Source organism: Physella acuta, unplaced genomic scaffold (assembly GCF_028476545.2).
Source record: "Physella acuta isolate Inbredline_101_S28 unplaced genomic scaffold, ASM2847654v3 ptg000079l, whole genome shotgun sequence".
NCBI lineage: Eukaryota > Metazoa > Mollusca > Gastropoda > Physidae > Physella > Physella acuta.
In genome coordinates, this window is record NW_026731599.1 from 647,811 (window position 1) to 664,828 (window position 17,018).

The following is a 17,018-nucleotide window of genomic DNA, read 5'->3' on the forward strand; positions in this document are numbered from 1 at the left end:
TGACTTAATTGGATGCCTAATTAATTTTTTATGAATTAATAAAAATTTGGACCGAATTAGTAGGCATGTCTAGCCAACCACACCACACGCGTCATCACCTTCAATAGCTGCGCCATCACGTAATGGCTGCGTTCAAAAACCATTGCGCGCCTACTGAACGTAATGTTCAGTAGGCGCGCAATGGTTTTTAGTCATGTAACTCTATTGTAAATAAAACATGTAAAGTACTGAAAAAAAATATTCATAAAAAACGTTTTAATAACAAGCTTTTATGTAATGATGCACTAAAAAGTAGAAAATAAATTATAGACTACTATTTAAATAACTATAAAGAAAAGCGTGGGTGTCTTCCTTAACATTAGTAAAGGTATCCAATAGATACTAAAGTGACCCACGCTTTTCTTTATAGTTATTTAAATAGTAGTCTATAATTTATTTTCTACTTTTTAGTGCATCATTACATAAAAGCTTGTTATTGAAACGTTTTTTATGAATATTTTTTTTACAAGCTTTTATTTAACTCACTTCCTCGTCAGTCTGTCGTCAGTCTAGAGTCTAGACGGAAACGCAGGAGTGAAAATTCGGACAGTTCTACTTGACCGACACGATTCACAGTTGGCACGTGGGTCAAGACATGAAGACAATGCAATCTGAAACTAAATTTGATTTAATTGGATGCCTAATTGATTTTTTATGAATTAATTAAAATTTGGACCGAATTAGTAGGCATGTCTAGCCAACCACACCACACGCGTCATCAATAGCTGCGCCATCACGACCACGTAATGGCTGCGTTCAAAAACCATTGCGCGCCTACTGAACGTGATATTCAGTAGGCGCGCAATGGTTTTTAGTCATGTAACTCTATTGTAGATAAAACATGTAAAGTACTGAAAAAAAAATTCATAAAAAACGTTTTAATAACAAGCTTTTATGTAATGATGCACTAAAAAGTAGAAAATAAATTATAGACTACTATTTAAATAACTATAAAGAAAAGCGTGGGTGTCTTCCTTAACATTAGTAAAGGTATCCAATAGATACTAAAGTGACCCACGCTTTTCTTAATAGTTATTTAAATAGTAGTCTATAATTTATTTTCTACTTTTTAGTGCATCATTACATAAAAGCTTGTTATTAAAACGTTTTTTATGAATTTTTTTTTAAACAATTGAATTAAAACTTTTCAGTAATAAATGAAGACTAGCGATGTTTCCAACAGATGCAACCATGCTCACTTACTATAGCAGCCATCTTGTTTAAGTTTTATTTTTATAAACTTATAGCGCGAGATTCAGGGGGAAGGATTTAGGTTTAGTATTCATTTATTTATAGGGGCGTAATATTTGATACAAACATCTATATCACAATATAGTACTTTTCTGTTAAAGCCTTGACAATGAGGTAACGGTTTCGTACATTAATAGCCGCGGGCGATTTTACGTACCCAAAACGATAGATTACCATATAATGCCCTATATATTGATATATTTAGACATAGCTTTTGGTTTTTTATTTTAATTATTCCTATCTATTATAATTAACACCAATTTATCACAATATACTTCTGTTAAAGCTTTAACAATGAGGTAACTTTTTTCACATTTCTAGATCTAGCCTTGGCCTATTTTTAAATTTTATTTACCGATAACGATAGATTACCGCCATTACCGATACATGCATTTTGCCTTGTGTAATACAAGTGGTGGAATACAAGTTGTATTCTACCACTTACCCTAAACACCATAGTCAGCAAGTGACAGTGAGTTGACTCAGTACATTTTGCCTTGTATTCCACCACTTACCCTAAACACCATAGTCAGCAAGTGACAGTGAGTTGACTCAGTACATTTTGCCTTGTATTCCACCACTTACCCTAAACACCATAGTCAGCAAGTGACAGTGAGTTGACTCAGTGTATTTTTGCCACAGAGACAAGCAGCTGCCAGCACCCCAAACCAGCCCAGTTCACTGAAGCAAGAAGCTGCCAAGTGTACACGGCCAGCAGAAGTTAGTGAGAAGAACAAACGTTTGTGTGGAGAGAAAGCTCTGGGAAGTCATTTTTGTTGTATCAGTTGAGGAACAACAAGGGCATGTAGCTTTGAGAGAGAATCAACAGTGTAATCACTAGTCTGACAGACAAAAAAGCTGAAACAATTTCTTGCAGAAAACAAAATACACTATGCTAGGCCCAGATCTGGTTAAGGAATATATTTTTCTCTATTGTTTGGATTGAAGGGGGGGAGGGGGGGGGTCGGTGCAGTGTCCCATCCCCTCCCCCAAATAGATACCTGAAAGAAAGATCTATTGCCTACAATTATCTACAAACTACTTCATTGAATGTCAATTTTTTTTTTATAAATATTGTTAACCTCTTTGTATACTGTCTACATCGTTGAATGTCATTTATTTTGACTGTTAAAATGCATTAGCTTTCAAAATTACTATAACTATAATTAATTTTGAACTTAGTAATACTAATTGTGTAATCCAAAATTGCATAATTTAAGTAAACTCTTTAAAGAAAATTTGATAATTTAAACATTGGGGTGTAATTAATAAAAATAAAGTAGAACTAACCTGACATACTTTGGACAACAAAAGGGGAAATTATTGAACATCCTTTAAAATACAGGCAAATTAATTCGCCTGAAAATTTTTTTTTAATTTCTCTGCTATCAAAATGTTATAAATGAATATTGTCAAGTAGAGTTGTGTGTAAGCCCCTCCAAAAAGTTAACCCCCGCCAGCCTAAAATGATTATAAAAGAGGATACGAAACCTGTACTTAGTTTTTATTGAAGGGGTGAAATTGGGATTTGTCGTTAATTAACAGCATGAAAGTCGTTATTTCTGTACCTCTAACCCTCAAGGTCAATTGGAGCTGGAAATATGTTTGGTATTACTTGCAGGGCCTCAAGTTTTGATTCATTCTATTATCAAGTGCTTTACCAAGCCATTTTATGTTGTTCAGAGACTGACCAACAGGTCAAGAATTGATACGACTGACCAACAGGCCAAGAATTGATACGACTGACCAACAGGAAAAGAATTGATACGACTGACCAACAGGCCAAGAATTGATACCACTGACCAACAGGTCAAGAATTGATACGACTGACCAACAGGTCAAGAATTGATACGACTGACCAACAGGTCAAGAATTGATACGACTGACCAACAGGAAAAGAATTGATACGACTGACCAACAGGCCAAGAATTGATACCACTGACCAACAGGTCAAGAATTGATATGACTGACCAACAGGTCAAGAATTGATACGACTGACCAACAGGTCAAGAATTGATACGACTGACCAACAGGTCAAGAATTGATACGACTGACCAACAGGTCAAGAATTGATAAGACTGACCAACAGGCCAAGAATTGATACGACTGACCAACAGGTCAAGAATTGATACGACTGACAAACAGGCCAAGAATTGATACGACTGACCAACAGGCCAAGAATTGATACGACTGACCAACAGGTCAAGAATTGATACTACTGACCAACAGGCCAAGAATTGATACGACTGACCAACAGGTCAAGAATTGATACGACTGACCAACAGGTCAAGAATTGATACGACTGACCAACAGGTCAAGAATTGATACGACTGACCAACAGGTCAAGAATTGATAAGACTGACCAACAGGTCAAGAATTGATAAGACTGACCAACAGGCCAAGAATTGATACGACTGACCAACAGGTCAAGAATTGATACGACTGACAAACAGGCCAAGAATTGATACGACTGACCAACAGGCCAAGAATTGATACGACTGACCAACAGGTCAAGAATTGATACGACTGACAAACAGGCCAAGAATTGATACGACTGACCAACAGGTCAAGAATTGATACGACTGACAAACAGGCCAAGAATTGATACGACTGACCAACAGGCCAAGAATTGATACGACTGACCAACAGGTCAAGAATTGATACGACTGACAAACAGGCCAAGAATTGATACGACTGACCAACAGGCCAAGAATTGATACGACTGACCAACAGGTCAAGAATTGATACTACTGACCAACAGGCCAAGAATTGATATGACTGACCAACAGGCCAAGAATTGATACGACTGACCAACAGGCCAAGAATTGATATGACTGACCAACAGGAAAAGAATTTATATAACAAACTATTTTCTCCACTATATGTCCCTTCCATCAATGTTTGTATAGAATGTATTTTGTACAAAATGTGTCATGAAATGTTCATATTAAGAATTTATTGTGTACAAAGTGTGTTTGCACAGGTAAATCTTAGTTTAGGACACCAAAGAAATTTGATCAATACAAATATGCACCTGCACTGACTCAATTCTGTTGATTACTCAAGGACAATATTGTTGAACTAACACATGTTGGTGACTTTACTCAAGGACAATATTGTTGAACTAACACATGTTGGTGACTTTACTCAAGGACAATATTGTTGAACTAACACATGTTGGTGACTTTACTCAAGGACAATATTGTTGAACTAACACATGTTGGTGACTTTACTCAAGGACAATATTGTTGAACTAACACATGTTGGTGACTTTATTCAAGGACAATATTGTTGAACTAACACATGTTGGTGACTTTACTCAAGGACAATATTGTTGAACTAACACATGTTGGTGACTTTATTCAAGGACAATATTGTTGAACTAACACATGTTGGTGACTTTACTCAAGGACAATATTGTTGAACTAACACATGTTGGTGACTTTATTCAAGGACAATATTGTTGAACTAACACATGTTGGTGACTTTATTCAAGGACAATATTGTTGAACTAACACATGTTGGTGACTTTACTCAAGGACAATATTGTTGAACTAACACATGTTGGTGACTTTACTCAAGGACAATATTGTTGAACTAACACATGTTGGTGACTTTACTCAAGGACAATATTGTTGAACTAACACATGTTGGTGACTTTATTCAAGGACAATATTGTTGAACTAACACATGTTGGTGACTTTACTCAAGGACAATATTGTTGAACTAACACATGTTGGTGACTTTACTCAAGGACAATATTGTTGAACTAACACATGTTGGTGACTTTATTCAAGGACAATATTGTTGAACTAACACATGTTGGTGACTTTACTCAAGGACAATATTGTTGAACTAACACATGTTGGTGACTTTACTCAAGGACAATATTGTTGAACTAACACATGTTGGTGACTTTATTCAAGGACAATATTGTTGAACTAACACATGTTGGTGACTTTATTCAAGGACAATATTGTTGAACTAACACATGTTGGTGACTTTACTCAAGGACAATATTGTTGAACTAACACATGTTGGTGACTTTACTCAAGGACAATATTGTTGAACTAACACATGTTGGTGACTTTACTCAAGGACAATATTGTTGAACTAACACATGTTGGTGACTTTATTCAAGGACAATATTGTTGAACTAACACATGTTGGTGACTTTACTCAAGGACAATATTGTTGAACTAACACATGTTGGTGACTTTACTCAAGGACAATATTGTTGAACTAACACATGTTGGTGACTTTACTCAAGGACAATATTGTTGAACTAACACATGTTGGTGACTTTATTCAAGGACAATATTGTTGAACTAACACATGTTGGTGACTTTACTCAAGGACAATATTGTTGAACTAACACATGTTGGTGACTTTACTCAAGGACAATATTGTTGAACTAACACATGTTGGTGACTTTACTCAAGGACAATATTGTTGAACTAACACATGTTGGTGACTTTACTCAAGGACAATATTGTTGAACTAACACATGTTGGTGACTTTACTCAAGGACAATATTGTTGAACTAACACATGTTGGTGACTTTATTCAAGGACAATATTGTTGAACTAACACATGTGGGTGACTTTACTCAAGGACAATATTGTTGAACTAACACATGTTGGTGACTTTATTCAAGGACAATATTGTTGAACTAACACATGTTGGTGACTTTACTCAAGGACAATATTGTTGAACTAACACATGTTGGTGACTTTACTCAAGGACAATATTGTTGAACTAACACATGTTGGTGACTTTATTCAAGGACAATATTGTTGAACTAACACATGTGGGTGACTTTAAAAAAACAAGTTAGTACAGTGATGCTGTTAAAGTATTTATTACAAATTTTCTAAAGTTGGAACTATTTGGTACACTGGTAGTCAGGTGTGTATCAGCCAGCCAAACACCTGCCAGTCAAACACCTGCTAGTCAGTCCATCTGTTGCTGCTAACATCATCCTCTTCAGTGCCATGAGTAGGTCATAAAAACATGTCCGTGAAGTAGCTATCAAACTCGTCCTCCCTGAAACATTTTCATATCAAACCAGTCAACAAGAAGCATTTTCCAAAGAAAGAATCAAACCAGTAGACTAAAGAAACGGGGGGGGGGGGGGGGGGACGGACGACGACACATATGTCACAGGGTGCCAAAATGGGTTGGAAAAACAAATTAAAATCTCATTATCAATTTTAAAATTAAATTGGGGGGGGGGGGGGGGGGGTGCGCAAATAAAAAATTGAAAGGTATGTCCCCGGGCGCCAACCCTCTGCAAAGAAAGGCTTTGAACCCTTTACTGTCTATGCCGACCAACATTTCTGTATAACTTTTAAAAAAAAAAATAGATTCAATACAAAAATTTAAACAAAAAACATTTGAATATAAATAGCATATTATTAACTTACAAATTGCAACAATAAAAATATCAAATCTAGAAAAGTTGTAGAAAAGCATTTAAAAAATTCTTGTACCATTATTTCAATTTAAAAAAATCCTTCAAACATTTTATGTAATCTGTGAAATTTACTTAAACTTTTTAAATCACTAATGTGAATCATCATTTCCCTTTTGAGCCCAAGATACATGGGGCTAATGAAGTAGAGTTCATCTGTTTGAATGGCCTACAGGGGGGGGGGGGGGGGTGGTGTGGCCAGACTAGACCCTGCTGCCTCTATTTCCCTGAGTTAGGTGTACAGGGGGATAGTGAGGTCAGTTTCCCTGAGTTAGGTGTACAGATTGTAGGAAAAAAAGTCACAGGAAAAAAACACAGGAAAAAAAAAAACACGGAAAAAAAGTCACAGGAAAAAAGTCACAAATATATATTTGCATGATATTTGTTAATACTTTTATGTATTAAATATTTAGAGAGTGCAAATTAACTTAGGATTAATTAAATGTAATGTAATGTGTGTAGGCTGTATACGCATAGGAATTTTAATAATTCATCTAAAAGTATTTATTATGAAGTATGTAGATTGTAATTATTTTAAACTTAAGATCAGTAGAATTTAATAGAATGCTCCAAAGTCCACGTTTTTCATCGTGTTTTTCTTTAAATACCAATATTAAATTACCGTGAAATGGTAAGTTGATCTGACTTGCTGCCCTCAACTCATGGCAACAATAGTTCAACCACCTTTACTGCCCACATTTATCACGATCATTACATAACAAAACTTAGGATCAAAACAGAAAGCCGACAAGGTTTAAAGGCTGTCATTGACGCATAACGTCAACAACACAAAATATGTTCGGACAATGCCTACTGAGGAGAGGCCGACCAGAGAATAGCCTACGGCAAAATGTGCCTAAATTTCTTTTATAATTAACTTTTCTACCGCGTATTTAACTAAATACGTACAAAAGTTGAGATTGTTGTGTTAATTATCTTAGAGTATTTTTACTTACAATTGTTATAAATCATAATGCTTTTAACGTCTATAAATAATTTATGCTATCAAAAAATACAACCCACAACAATAAACATACAAAATTTTACAATTTTTAACAAATTAATAAAAATATTTCTAAAAAGATTTTTGTGACTTTTTTGTGTGACTATTTCTGTGACTTTTTTTCCGATAAAATTTTTCCATTGTGACTTTTTTTCTGAGACTTTTTTTCCTAGCAAAAACTGACTTTTTTTCTGTTTTTTTTTTTCCTGTGACTTTTTTTCCGTTCACCGGTGTACAGGGGGATAGTGAGGTCAGTTTCCCTGAGTTAGGTGTACAGGGGGATAGTGAGGTCAGTTTCCCTGAGTTAGGTGTACAGGGGGATAGTGAGGTCAGTTTCCCTGAGTTAGGTGTACAGGGGGATAGTGAGGTCAGTTTCCCTGAGTTAGGTGTACAGGGGGATAGTGAGGTCAGTTTCCCTGAGTTAGGTGTACAGGGGGATAGTGAGGTCAGTTTCCCTGAGTTAGGTGTACAGGGGGATAGTGAGGTCAGTTTCCCTGAGTTAGGTGTACAGGGGGATAGTGAGGTCAGTTTCCCTGAGTTAGGTGTACAGGGGGATAGTGAGGTCAGTTTCCCTGAGTTAGGTGTACAGGGGGATAGTGAGGTCAGTTTCCCTGAGTTAGGTGTACAGGGGGATAGTGAGGTCAGTTTCCCTGAGTTAGGTGTACAGGGGGATAGTGAGGTCAGTTTCCCTGAGTTAGGTGTACAGGGGGATAGTGAGGTCAGTTTCCCTGAGTTAGGTGTACAGGGGGATAGTGAGGTCAGTTTCCCTGAGTTAGGTGTACAGGGGGATAGTGAGGTCAGTTTCCCTGAGTTAGGTGTACAGGGGGATAGTGAGGTCAGTTTCCCTGAGTTAGGTGTACAGGGGGATAGTGAGGTCAGTTTCCCTGAGTTAGGTGTACAGGGGGATAGTGAGGTCAGTTTCCCTGAGTTAGGTGTACAGGGGGATAGTGAGGTCAGTTTCCCTGAGTTAGGTGTACAGGGGGATAGTGAGGTCAGTTTCCCTGAGTTAGGTGTACAGGGGGATAGTGAGGTCAGTTTCCCTGAGTTAGGTGTACAGGGGGATAGTGAGGTCAGTTTCCCTGAGTTAGGTGTACAGGGGGATAGTGAGGTCAGTTTCCCTGAGTTAGGTGTACAGGGGGATAGTGAGGTCAGTTTCCCTGAGTTAGGTGTACAGGGGGATAGTGAGGTCAGTTTCCCTGAGTTAGGTGTACAGGGGGATAGTGAGGTCAGTTTCCCTGAGTTAGGTGTACAGGGGGATAGTGAGGTCAGTTTCCCTGAGTTAGGTGTACAGGGGGATAGTGAGGTCAGTTTCCCTGAGTTAGGTGTACAGGGGGATAGTGAGGTCAGTTTCCCTGAGTTAGGTGTACAGGGGGATAGTGAGGTCAGTTTCCCTGAGTTAGGTGTACAGGGGGATAGTGAGGTCAGTTTCCCTGAGTTAGGTGTACAGGGGGATAGTGAGGTCAGTTTCCCTGAGTTAGGTGTACAGGGGGATAGTGAGGTCAGTTTCCCTGAGTTAGGTGTACAGGGGGATAGTGAGGTCAGTTTCCCTGAGTTAGGTGTACAGGGGGATAGTGAGGTCAGTTTCCCTGTCAGTTTCCCTGAGTTAGGTGTACAGGGGGATAGTGAGGTCAGTTTCCCTGAGTTAGGTGTACAGGGGGATAGTGAGGTCAGTTTCCCTGAGTTAGGTGTACAGGGGGATAGTGAGGTCAGTTTCCCTGAGTTAGGTGTACAGGGGGATAGTGAGGTCAGTTTCCCTGAGTTAGGTGTACAGGGGGATAGTGAGGTCAGTTTCCCTGAGTTAGGTGTACAGGGGGATAGTGAGGTCAGTTTCCCTGAGTTAGGTGTACAGGGGGATAGTGAGGTCAGTTTCCCTGAGTTAGGTGTACAGGGGGATAGTGAGGTCAGTTTCCCTGAGTTAGGTGTACAGGGGGATAGTGAGGTCAGTTTCCCTGAGTTAGGTGTACAGGGGGATAGTGAGGTCAGTTTCCCTGAGTTAGGTGTACAGGGGGATAGTGAGGTCAGTTTCCCTGAGTTAGGTGTACAGGGGGATAGTGAGGTCAGTTTCCCTGAGTTAGGTGTACAGGGGGATAGTGAGGTCAGTTTCCCTGAGTTAGGTGTACAGGGGGATAGTGAGGTCAGTTTCCCTGAGTTAGGTGTACAGGGGGATAGTGAGGTCAGTTTCCCTGAGTTAGGTGTACAGGGGGATAGTGAGGTCAGTTTCCCTGAGTTAGGTGTACAGGGGGATAGTGAGGTCAGTTTCCCTGAGTTAGGTGTACAGGGGGATAGTGAGGTCAGTTTCCCTGAGTTAGGTGTACAGGGGGATAGTGAGGTCAGTTTCCCTGAGTTAGGTGTACAGGGGGATAGTGAGGTCAGTTTCCCTGAGTTAGGTGTACAGGGGGATAGTGAGGTCAGTTTCCCTGAGTTAGGTGTACAGGGGGATAGTGAGGTCAGTTTCCCTGAGTTAGGTGTACAGGGGGATAGTGAGGTCAGTTTCCCTGAGTTAGGTGTACAGGGGGATAGTGAGGTCAGTTTCCCTGAGTTAGGTGTACAGGGGGATAGTGAGGTCAGTTTCCCTGAGTTAGGTGTACAGGGGGATAGTGAGGTCAGTTTCCCTGAGTTAGGTGTACAGGGGGATAGTGAGGTCAGTTTCCCTGAGTTAGGTGTACAGGGGGATAGTGAGGTCAGTTTCCCTGAGTTAGGTGTACAGGGGGATAGTGAGGTCAGTTTCCCTGAGTTAGGTGTACAGGGGGATAGTGAGGTCAGTTTCCCTGAGTTAGGTGTACAGGGGGATAGTGAGGTCAGTTTCCCTGAGTTAGGTGTACAGGGGGATAGTGAGGTCAGTTTCCCTGAGTTAGGTGTACAGGGGGATAGTGAGGTCAGTTTCCCTGAGTTAGGTGTACAGGGGGATAGTGAGGTCAGTTTCCCTGAGTTAGGTGTACAGGGGGATAGTGAGGTCAGTTTCCCTGAGTTAGGTGTACAGGGGGATAGTGAGGTCAGTTTCCCTGAGTTAGGTGTACAGGGGGATAGTGAGGTCAGTTTCCCTGAGTTAGGTGTACAGGGGGATAGTGAGGTCAGTTTCCCTGAGTTAGGTGTACAGGGGGATAGTGAGGTCAGTTTCCCTGAGTTAGGTGTACAGGGGGATAGTGAGGTCAGTTTCCCTGAGTTAGGTGTACAGGGGGATAGTGAGGTCAGTTTCCCTGAGTTAGGTGTACAGGGGGATAGTGAGGTCAGTTTCCCTGAGTTAGGTGTACAGGGGGATAGTGAGGTCAGTTTCCCTGAGTTAGGTGTACAGGGGGATAGTGAGGTCAGTTTCCCTGAGTTAGGTGTACAGGGGGATAGTGAGGTCAGTTTCCCTGAGTTAGGTGTACAGGGGGATAGTGAGGTCAGTTTCCCTGAGTTAGGTGTACAGGGGGATAGTGAGGTCAGTTTCCCTGAGTTAGGTGTACAGGGGGATAGTGAGGTCAGTTTCCCTGAGTTAGGTGTACAGGGGGATAGTGAGGTCAGTTTCCCTGAGTTAGGTGTACAGGGGGATAGTGAGGTCAGTTTCCCTGAGTTAGGTGTACAGGGGGATAGTGAGGTCAGTTTCCCTGAGTTAGGTGTACAGGGGGATAGTGAGGTCAGTTTCCCTGAGTTAGGTGTACAGGGGGATAGTGAGGTCAGTTTCCCTGAGTTAGGTGTACAGGGGGATAGTGAGGTCAGTTTCCCTGAGTTAGGTGTACAGGGGGATAGTGAGGTCAGTTTCCCTGAGTTAGGTGTACAGGGGGATAGTGAGGTCAGTTTCCCTGAGTTAGGTGTACAGGGGGATAGTGAGGTCAGTTTCCCTGAGTTAGGTGTACAGGGGGATAGTGAGGTCAGTTTCCCTGAGTTAGGTGTACAGGGGGATAGTGAGGTCAGTTTCCCTGAGTTAGGTGTACAGGGGGATAGTGAGGTCAGTTTCCCTGAGTTAGGTGTACAGGGGGATAGTGAGGTCAGTTTCCCTGAGTTAGGTGTACAGGGGGATAGTGAGGTCAGTTTCCCTGAGTTAGGTGTACAGGGGGATAGTGAGGTCAGTTTCCCTGAGTTAGGTGTACAGGGGGATAGTGAGGTCAGTTTCCCTGAGTTAGGTGTACAGGGGGATAGTGAGGTCAGTTTCCCTGAGTTAGGTGTACAGGGGGATAGTGAGGTCAGTTTCCCTGAGTTAGGTGTACAGGGGGATAGTGAGGTCAGTTTCCCTGAGTTAGGTGTACAGGGGGATAGTGAGGTCAGTTTCCCTGAGTTAGGTGTACAGGGGGATAGTGAGGTCAGTTTCCCTGAGTTAGGTGTACAGGGGGATAGTGAGGTCAGTTTCCCTGAGTTAGGTGTACAGGGGGATAGTGAGGTCAGTTTCCCTGAGTTAGGTGTACAGGGGGATAGTGAGGTCAGTTTCCCTGAGTTAGGTGTACAGGGGGATAGTGAGGTCAGTTTCCCTGAGTTAGGTGTACAGGGGGATAGTGAGGTCAGTTTCCCTGAGTTAGGTGTACAGGGGGATAGTGAGGTCAGTTTCCCTGAGTTAGGTGTACAGGGGAATAGTGAGGTCAGTTTCCCTGAGTTAGGTGTACAGGGGAATAGTGAGGTCAGTTTCCCTGAGTTAGATGTACAGGGGGATAGTGAGGTCAGTTTCCCTGAGTTAGGTGTACAGGGGGATAGTGAGGTCAGTTTCCCTGAGTTAGGTGTACAGGGGGATAGTGAGGTCAGTTTCCCTGAGTTAGGTGTACAGGGGGATAGTGAGGTCAGTTTCCCTGAGTTAGGTGTACAGGGGGATAGTGAGGTCAGTTTCCCTGAGTTAGGTGTACAGGGGGATAGTGAGGTCAGTTTCCCTGAGTTAGGTGTACAGGGGGATAGTGAGGTCAGTTTCCCTGAGTTAGGTGTACAGGGGGATAGTGAGGTCAGTTTCCCTGAGTTAGGTGTACAGGGGGATAGTGAGGTCAGTTTCCCTGAGTTAGGTGTACAGGGGGATAGTGAGGTCAGTTTCCCAGAGTTAGGTGTACAGGGGGATAGTGAGGTCAGTTTCCCTGAGTTAGGTGTACAGGGGGATAGTGAGGTCAGTTTCCCTGAGTTAGGTGTACAGGGGGATAGTGAGGTCAGTTTCCCTGAGTTAGGTGTACAGGGGGATAGTGAGGTCAGTTTCCCTGAGTTAGGTGTACAGGGGGATAGTGAGGTCAGTTTCCCAGAGTTAGGTGTACAGGGGGATAGTGAGGTCAGTTTCCCTGAGTTAGGTGTACAGGGGGATAGTGAGGTCAGTTTCCCTGAGTTAGATGTACAGGGGGATAGTGAGGTCAGTTTCCCTGAGTTAGGTGTACAGGGGGATAGTGAGGTCAGTTTCCCTGAGTTAGGTGTACAGGGGGATAGTGAGGTCAGTTTCCCTGAGTTAGGTGTACAGGGGGATAGTGAGGTCAGTTTCCCTGAGTTAGGTGTACAGGGGAATAGTGAGGTCAGTTTCCCTGAGTTAGGTGTACAGGGGAATAGTGAGGTCAGTTTCCCTGAGTTAGATGTACAGGGGGATAGTGAGGTCAGTTTCCCTGAGTTAGGTGTACAGGGGGATAGTGAGGTCAGTTTCCCTGAGTTAGGTGTACAGGGGGATAGTGAGGTCAGTTTCCCTGAGTTAGGTGTACAGGGGGATAGTGAGGTCAGTTTCCCTGAGTTAGGTGTACAGGGGGATAGTGAGGTCAGTTTCCCTGAGTTAGGTGTACAGGGGGATAGTGAGGTCAGTTTCCCTGAGTTAGGTGTACAGGGGAATAGTGAGGTCAGTTTCCCTGAGTTAGATGTACAGGGGGATAGTGAGGTCAGTTTCCCTGAGTTAGGTGTACAGGGGGATAGTGAGGTCAGTTTCCCTGAGTTAGGTGTACAGGGGGATAGTGAGGTCAGTTTCCCTGAGTTAGGTGTACAGGGGGATAGTGAGGTCAGTTTCCCTGAGTTAGGTGTACAGGGGGATAGTGAGGTCAGCTTCCCTGAGTTAGGTGTACAGGGGGATAGTGAGGTCAGTTTCCCTGAGTTAGGTGTACAGGGGGATAGTGAGGTCAGTTTCCCTGAGTTAGGTGTACAGGGGGATAGTGAGGTCAGTTTCCCTGAGTTAGGTGTACAGGGGGATAGTGAGGTCAGTTTCCCTGAGTTAGGTGTACAGGGGGATAGTGAGGTCAGTTTCCCTGAGTTAGGTGTACAGGGGGATAGTGAGGTCAGTTTCCCTGAGTTAGGTGTACAGGGGGATAGTGAGGTCAGTTTCCCTGAGTTAGGTGTACAGGGGGATAGTGAGGTCAGTTTCCCTGAGTTAGGTGTACAGGGGGATAGTGAGGTCAGTTTCCCTGAGTTAGGTGTACAGGGGGATAGTGAGGTCAGTTTCCCTGAGTTAGGTGTACAGGGGGATAGTGAGGTCAGTTTCCCTGAGTTAGGTGTACAGGGGGATAGTGAGGTCAGTTTCCCTGAGTTAGGTGTACAGGGGGATAGTGAGGTCAGTTTCCCTGAGTTAGGTGTACAGGGGGATAGTGAGGTCAGTTTCCCTGAGTTAGGTGTACAGGGGGATAGTGAGGTCAGTTTCCCTGAGTTAGGTGTACAGGGGGATAGTGAGGTCAGTTTCCCTGAGTTAGGTGTACAGGGGGATAGTGAGGTCAGTTTCCCTGAGTTAGGTGTACAGGAGGATAGTGAGGTCAGATTAAGCCACAAGAGCCAGAGACATCTTGCTGACTCACTCCCTGGATCCCCGTGGGGTCAAAGGTTACCTGGACATGATTTCTACACACTTTAGGTCAAAGGTTACCTGGCCATGATTTCTACACACTTTAGGCCAAAGGTTACCTGGCCATGATTTCTACACACTTTAGGCCAAAGGTTACCTGGACATGATTTCTACACACTTTAGGCCAAAGGTTACCTGGACATGATTTCTACACACTTTAGGCCAAAGGTTACCTGGCCATGATTTCTACACACTTTAGGCCAAAGGTTACCTGGACATGATTTCTACACACTTTAGGTCAAAGGTTACCTGGACATGATTTCTACACACTTTAGGTCAAAGTTTACCTGGTCATGATTTCTACACACTTTAGGTCAAAGGTTACCTGGCCATGATTTCTACACACTTTAGGTCAAAGGTTACCTGGTCATGATTTCTACACACTTTAGGTCAAAGGTTACCTGGACATGATTTCTACACACTTTGGGTCAAAGGTTACCTGGCCATGATTTCTACACACTTTAGGTCAAAGGTTACCTGGCCATGATTTCTACACACTTTAGGTCAAAGGTTACCTGGACATGATTTCTACACACTTTAGGTCAAAGGTTACCTGGTCATGATTTCTACACACTTTAGGTCAAAGGTTACCTGGACATGATTTCTACACACTTTGGGTCAAAGGTTACCTGGCCATGATTTCTACACACTTTAGGTCAAAGGTTACCTGGCCATGATTTCTACACACTTTAGGTCAAAGGTTACCTGGACATGATTTCTACACACTTTAGGTCAAAGGTTACCTGGACATGATTTCTACACACTTTAGGTCAAAGTTTACCTGGACTTGATTTCTACACACTTTAGGTCAAAGGTTACCTGGACATGATTTCTCCCAAACTGACAGCTTCACTCCAAACCCCAGGTCCTTCCTGCTCTGACGTCCCCCCACTCTTCTCAGGCTTGACAGCGTCCTCCACTACAATTTCAACATAAGTCTATAGTGTAGCCTCTACTTCAAATAATAGTCTATAGTGTAGCCTCTACTTCAAATAATAGTCTATAGTGTAGCCTCTACTTCAAATAATAGTCTATAGTGTAGCCTCTACTTCAAATAATAGTCTATAGTGTAGCCTCTACTTCAAATAATAGTCTATAGTGTAGCCTCTACTTCAAATAATAGTCTATAGTGTAGCCTCTACTTCAAATAATAGTCTATAGTGTAGCCTCTACTTCAAATAATAGTCTATAGTGTAGCCTCTACTTCAAATAATAGTCTATAGTGTAGCCTCTACTTCAAATAATAGTCTATAGTGTAGCCTCTACTTCAAATAATAGTCTATAGTGTAGCCTCTACTTCAAATAATAGTCTATAGTGTAGCCTCTACTTCAAATAATAGTCTATAGTGTAGCCTCTACTTCAAATAATAGTCTATAGTGTAGCCTCTACTTCAAATAATAGTCTATAGTGTAGCCTCTACTTCAAATAATAGTCTATAGTGTAGCCTCTACTTCAAATAATAGTCTATAGTGTAGCCTCTACTTCAAATAATAGTCTATAGTGTAGCCTCTACTTCAAATAATAGTCTATAGTGTAGCCTCTACTTCAAATAATAGTCTATAGTGTAGCCTCTACTTCAAATAATAGTCTATAGTGTAGCCTCTACTTCAAATAATAGTCTATAGTGTAGCCTCTACTTCAAATAATAGTCAATAAATGACCTAGGACTAGGACCTTTAGAGATGAGTTCAAGTATTATTTAGCAAAATATTGAGTTCAGCTTTTATTTACCTGAATAGCAGGTCCTCTTGTTTTCTGGGGGAGGTGAGCTTGCCTTCTGTGGCACCTTCTGTGTCGCCTCCTTGTGTCTACATCAAATAGTGACCAGCTTAGTTATGTCTACATCAAATAGTGACCACCTTAGTTATGTCTACATCAAATAGTGACCACCTTAGTTATGTCTACATCAAATAGTGACCACCTTAGTTATGTCTACATCAAATAGTGACCACCTTAGTTATGTCTACATCAAATACTGACCACCTTAGTTATGTCTACATCAAATAGTGACCACCTTAGTTATGTCTACATCAAATAGTGACTGGCTCAAACAGTGGCAAAAATCCATAAGCTAAAGGTTACTTTATAATGTGAACTAACAAAAACTTACTTGTGATGATAGTTGAGCTTGTAAGAACAGTCAGGACACAAGCGTAACTTGATAAGAGCATTTTTCTTGAGCCCGGCCTCCATGTAGCCAAAGTTAACTTCCCAACTTCTAAGGCCTTCTCTCTCCCTGCACTTTTTGTTACCACAGGCGAACTGGCCTGCAATAAAGGCAGCAGTTGACTGACCACTTGACCCCACCAGACAGACCACTTGACCCCACCAGACAGACCACTTGACCCCACCAGACTGACCACTTGACCCCACCAGACAGACCACTTGACCCCACCAGACAGACCACTTGACCCCACCAGACAGCCCACTTGACCCCACCAGACAGCCCACTTGACCCCACCAGACAGACCACTTGACCCCACCAGACAGACCACCAGACAGC

The 17,018-nt window shown here is 42.0% G+C and overlaps 2 protein-coding genes across 2 annotated transcripts in view; one reads left to right on the forward strand and one right to left on the reverse strand.

Moving 5' to 3' along the window:
- Window positions 1-2,375, forward strand: part of LOC131956582 (cGMP-specific 3',5'-cyclic phosphodiesterase-like) — a 52,677-nt gene extending 50,302 nt beyond the window's left edge. The window contains 1 exon segment of the mRNA XM_059321111.1: window positions 1,933-2,375. Within this exon segment, the coding sequence (XP_059177094.1) occupies window positions 1,933-2,079 (147 nt within the window). The 3' untranslated portion in view covers window positions 2,080-2,375.
- A 3,757-nt stretch (window positions 2,376-6,132) lies between these two features.
- The window catches only part of LOC131954683 (protein FRA10AC1 homolog), a 30,056-nt gene continuing 19,170 nt past the window's right edge, over window positions 6,133-17,018 (reverse strand). The window contains exons 8-11 of the mRNA XM_059318444.1: window positions 16,626-16,782; window positions 16,247-16,323; window positions 15,334-15,433; window positions 6,133-6,336 (exon numbers count right to left, since the gene is read on the reverse strand). Coding sequence (XP_059174427.1) covers window positions 6,294-6,336; window positions 15,334-15,433; window positions 16,247-16,323; window positions 16,626-16,782 — 377 coding nt within the window. The 3' untranslated portion in view covers window positions 6,133-6,293. The remainder of the gene's footprint in view (window positions 6,337-15,333; window positions 15,434-16,246; window positions 16,324-16,625; window positions 16,783-17,018) is intronic.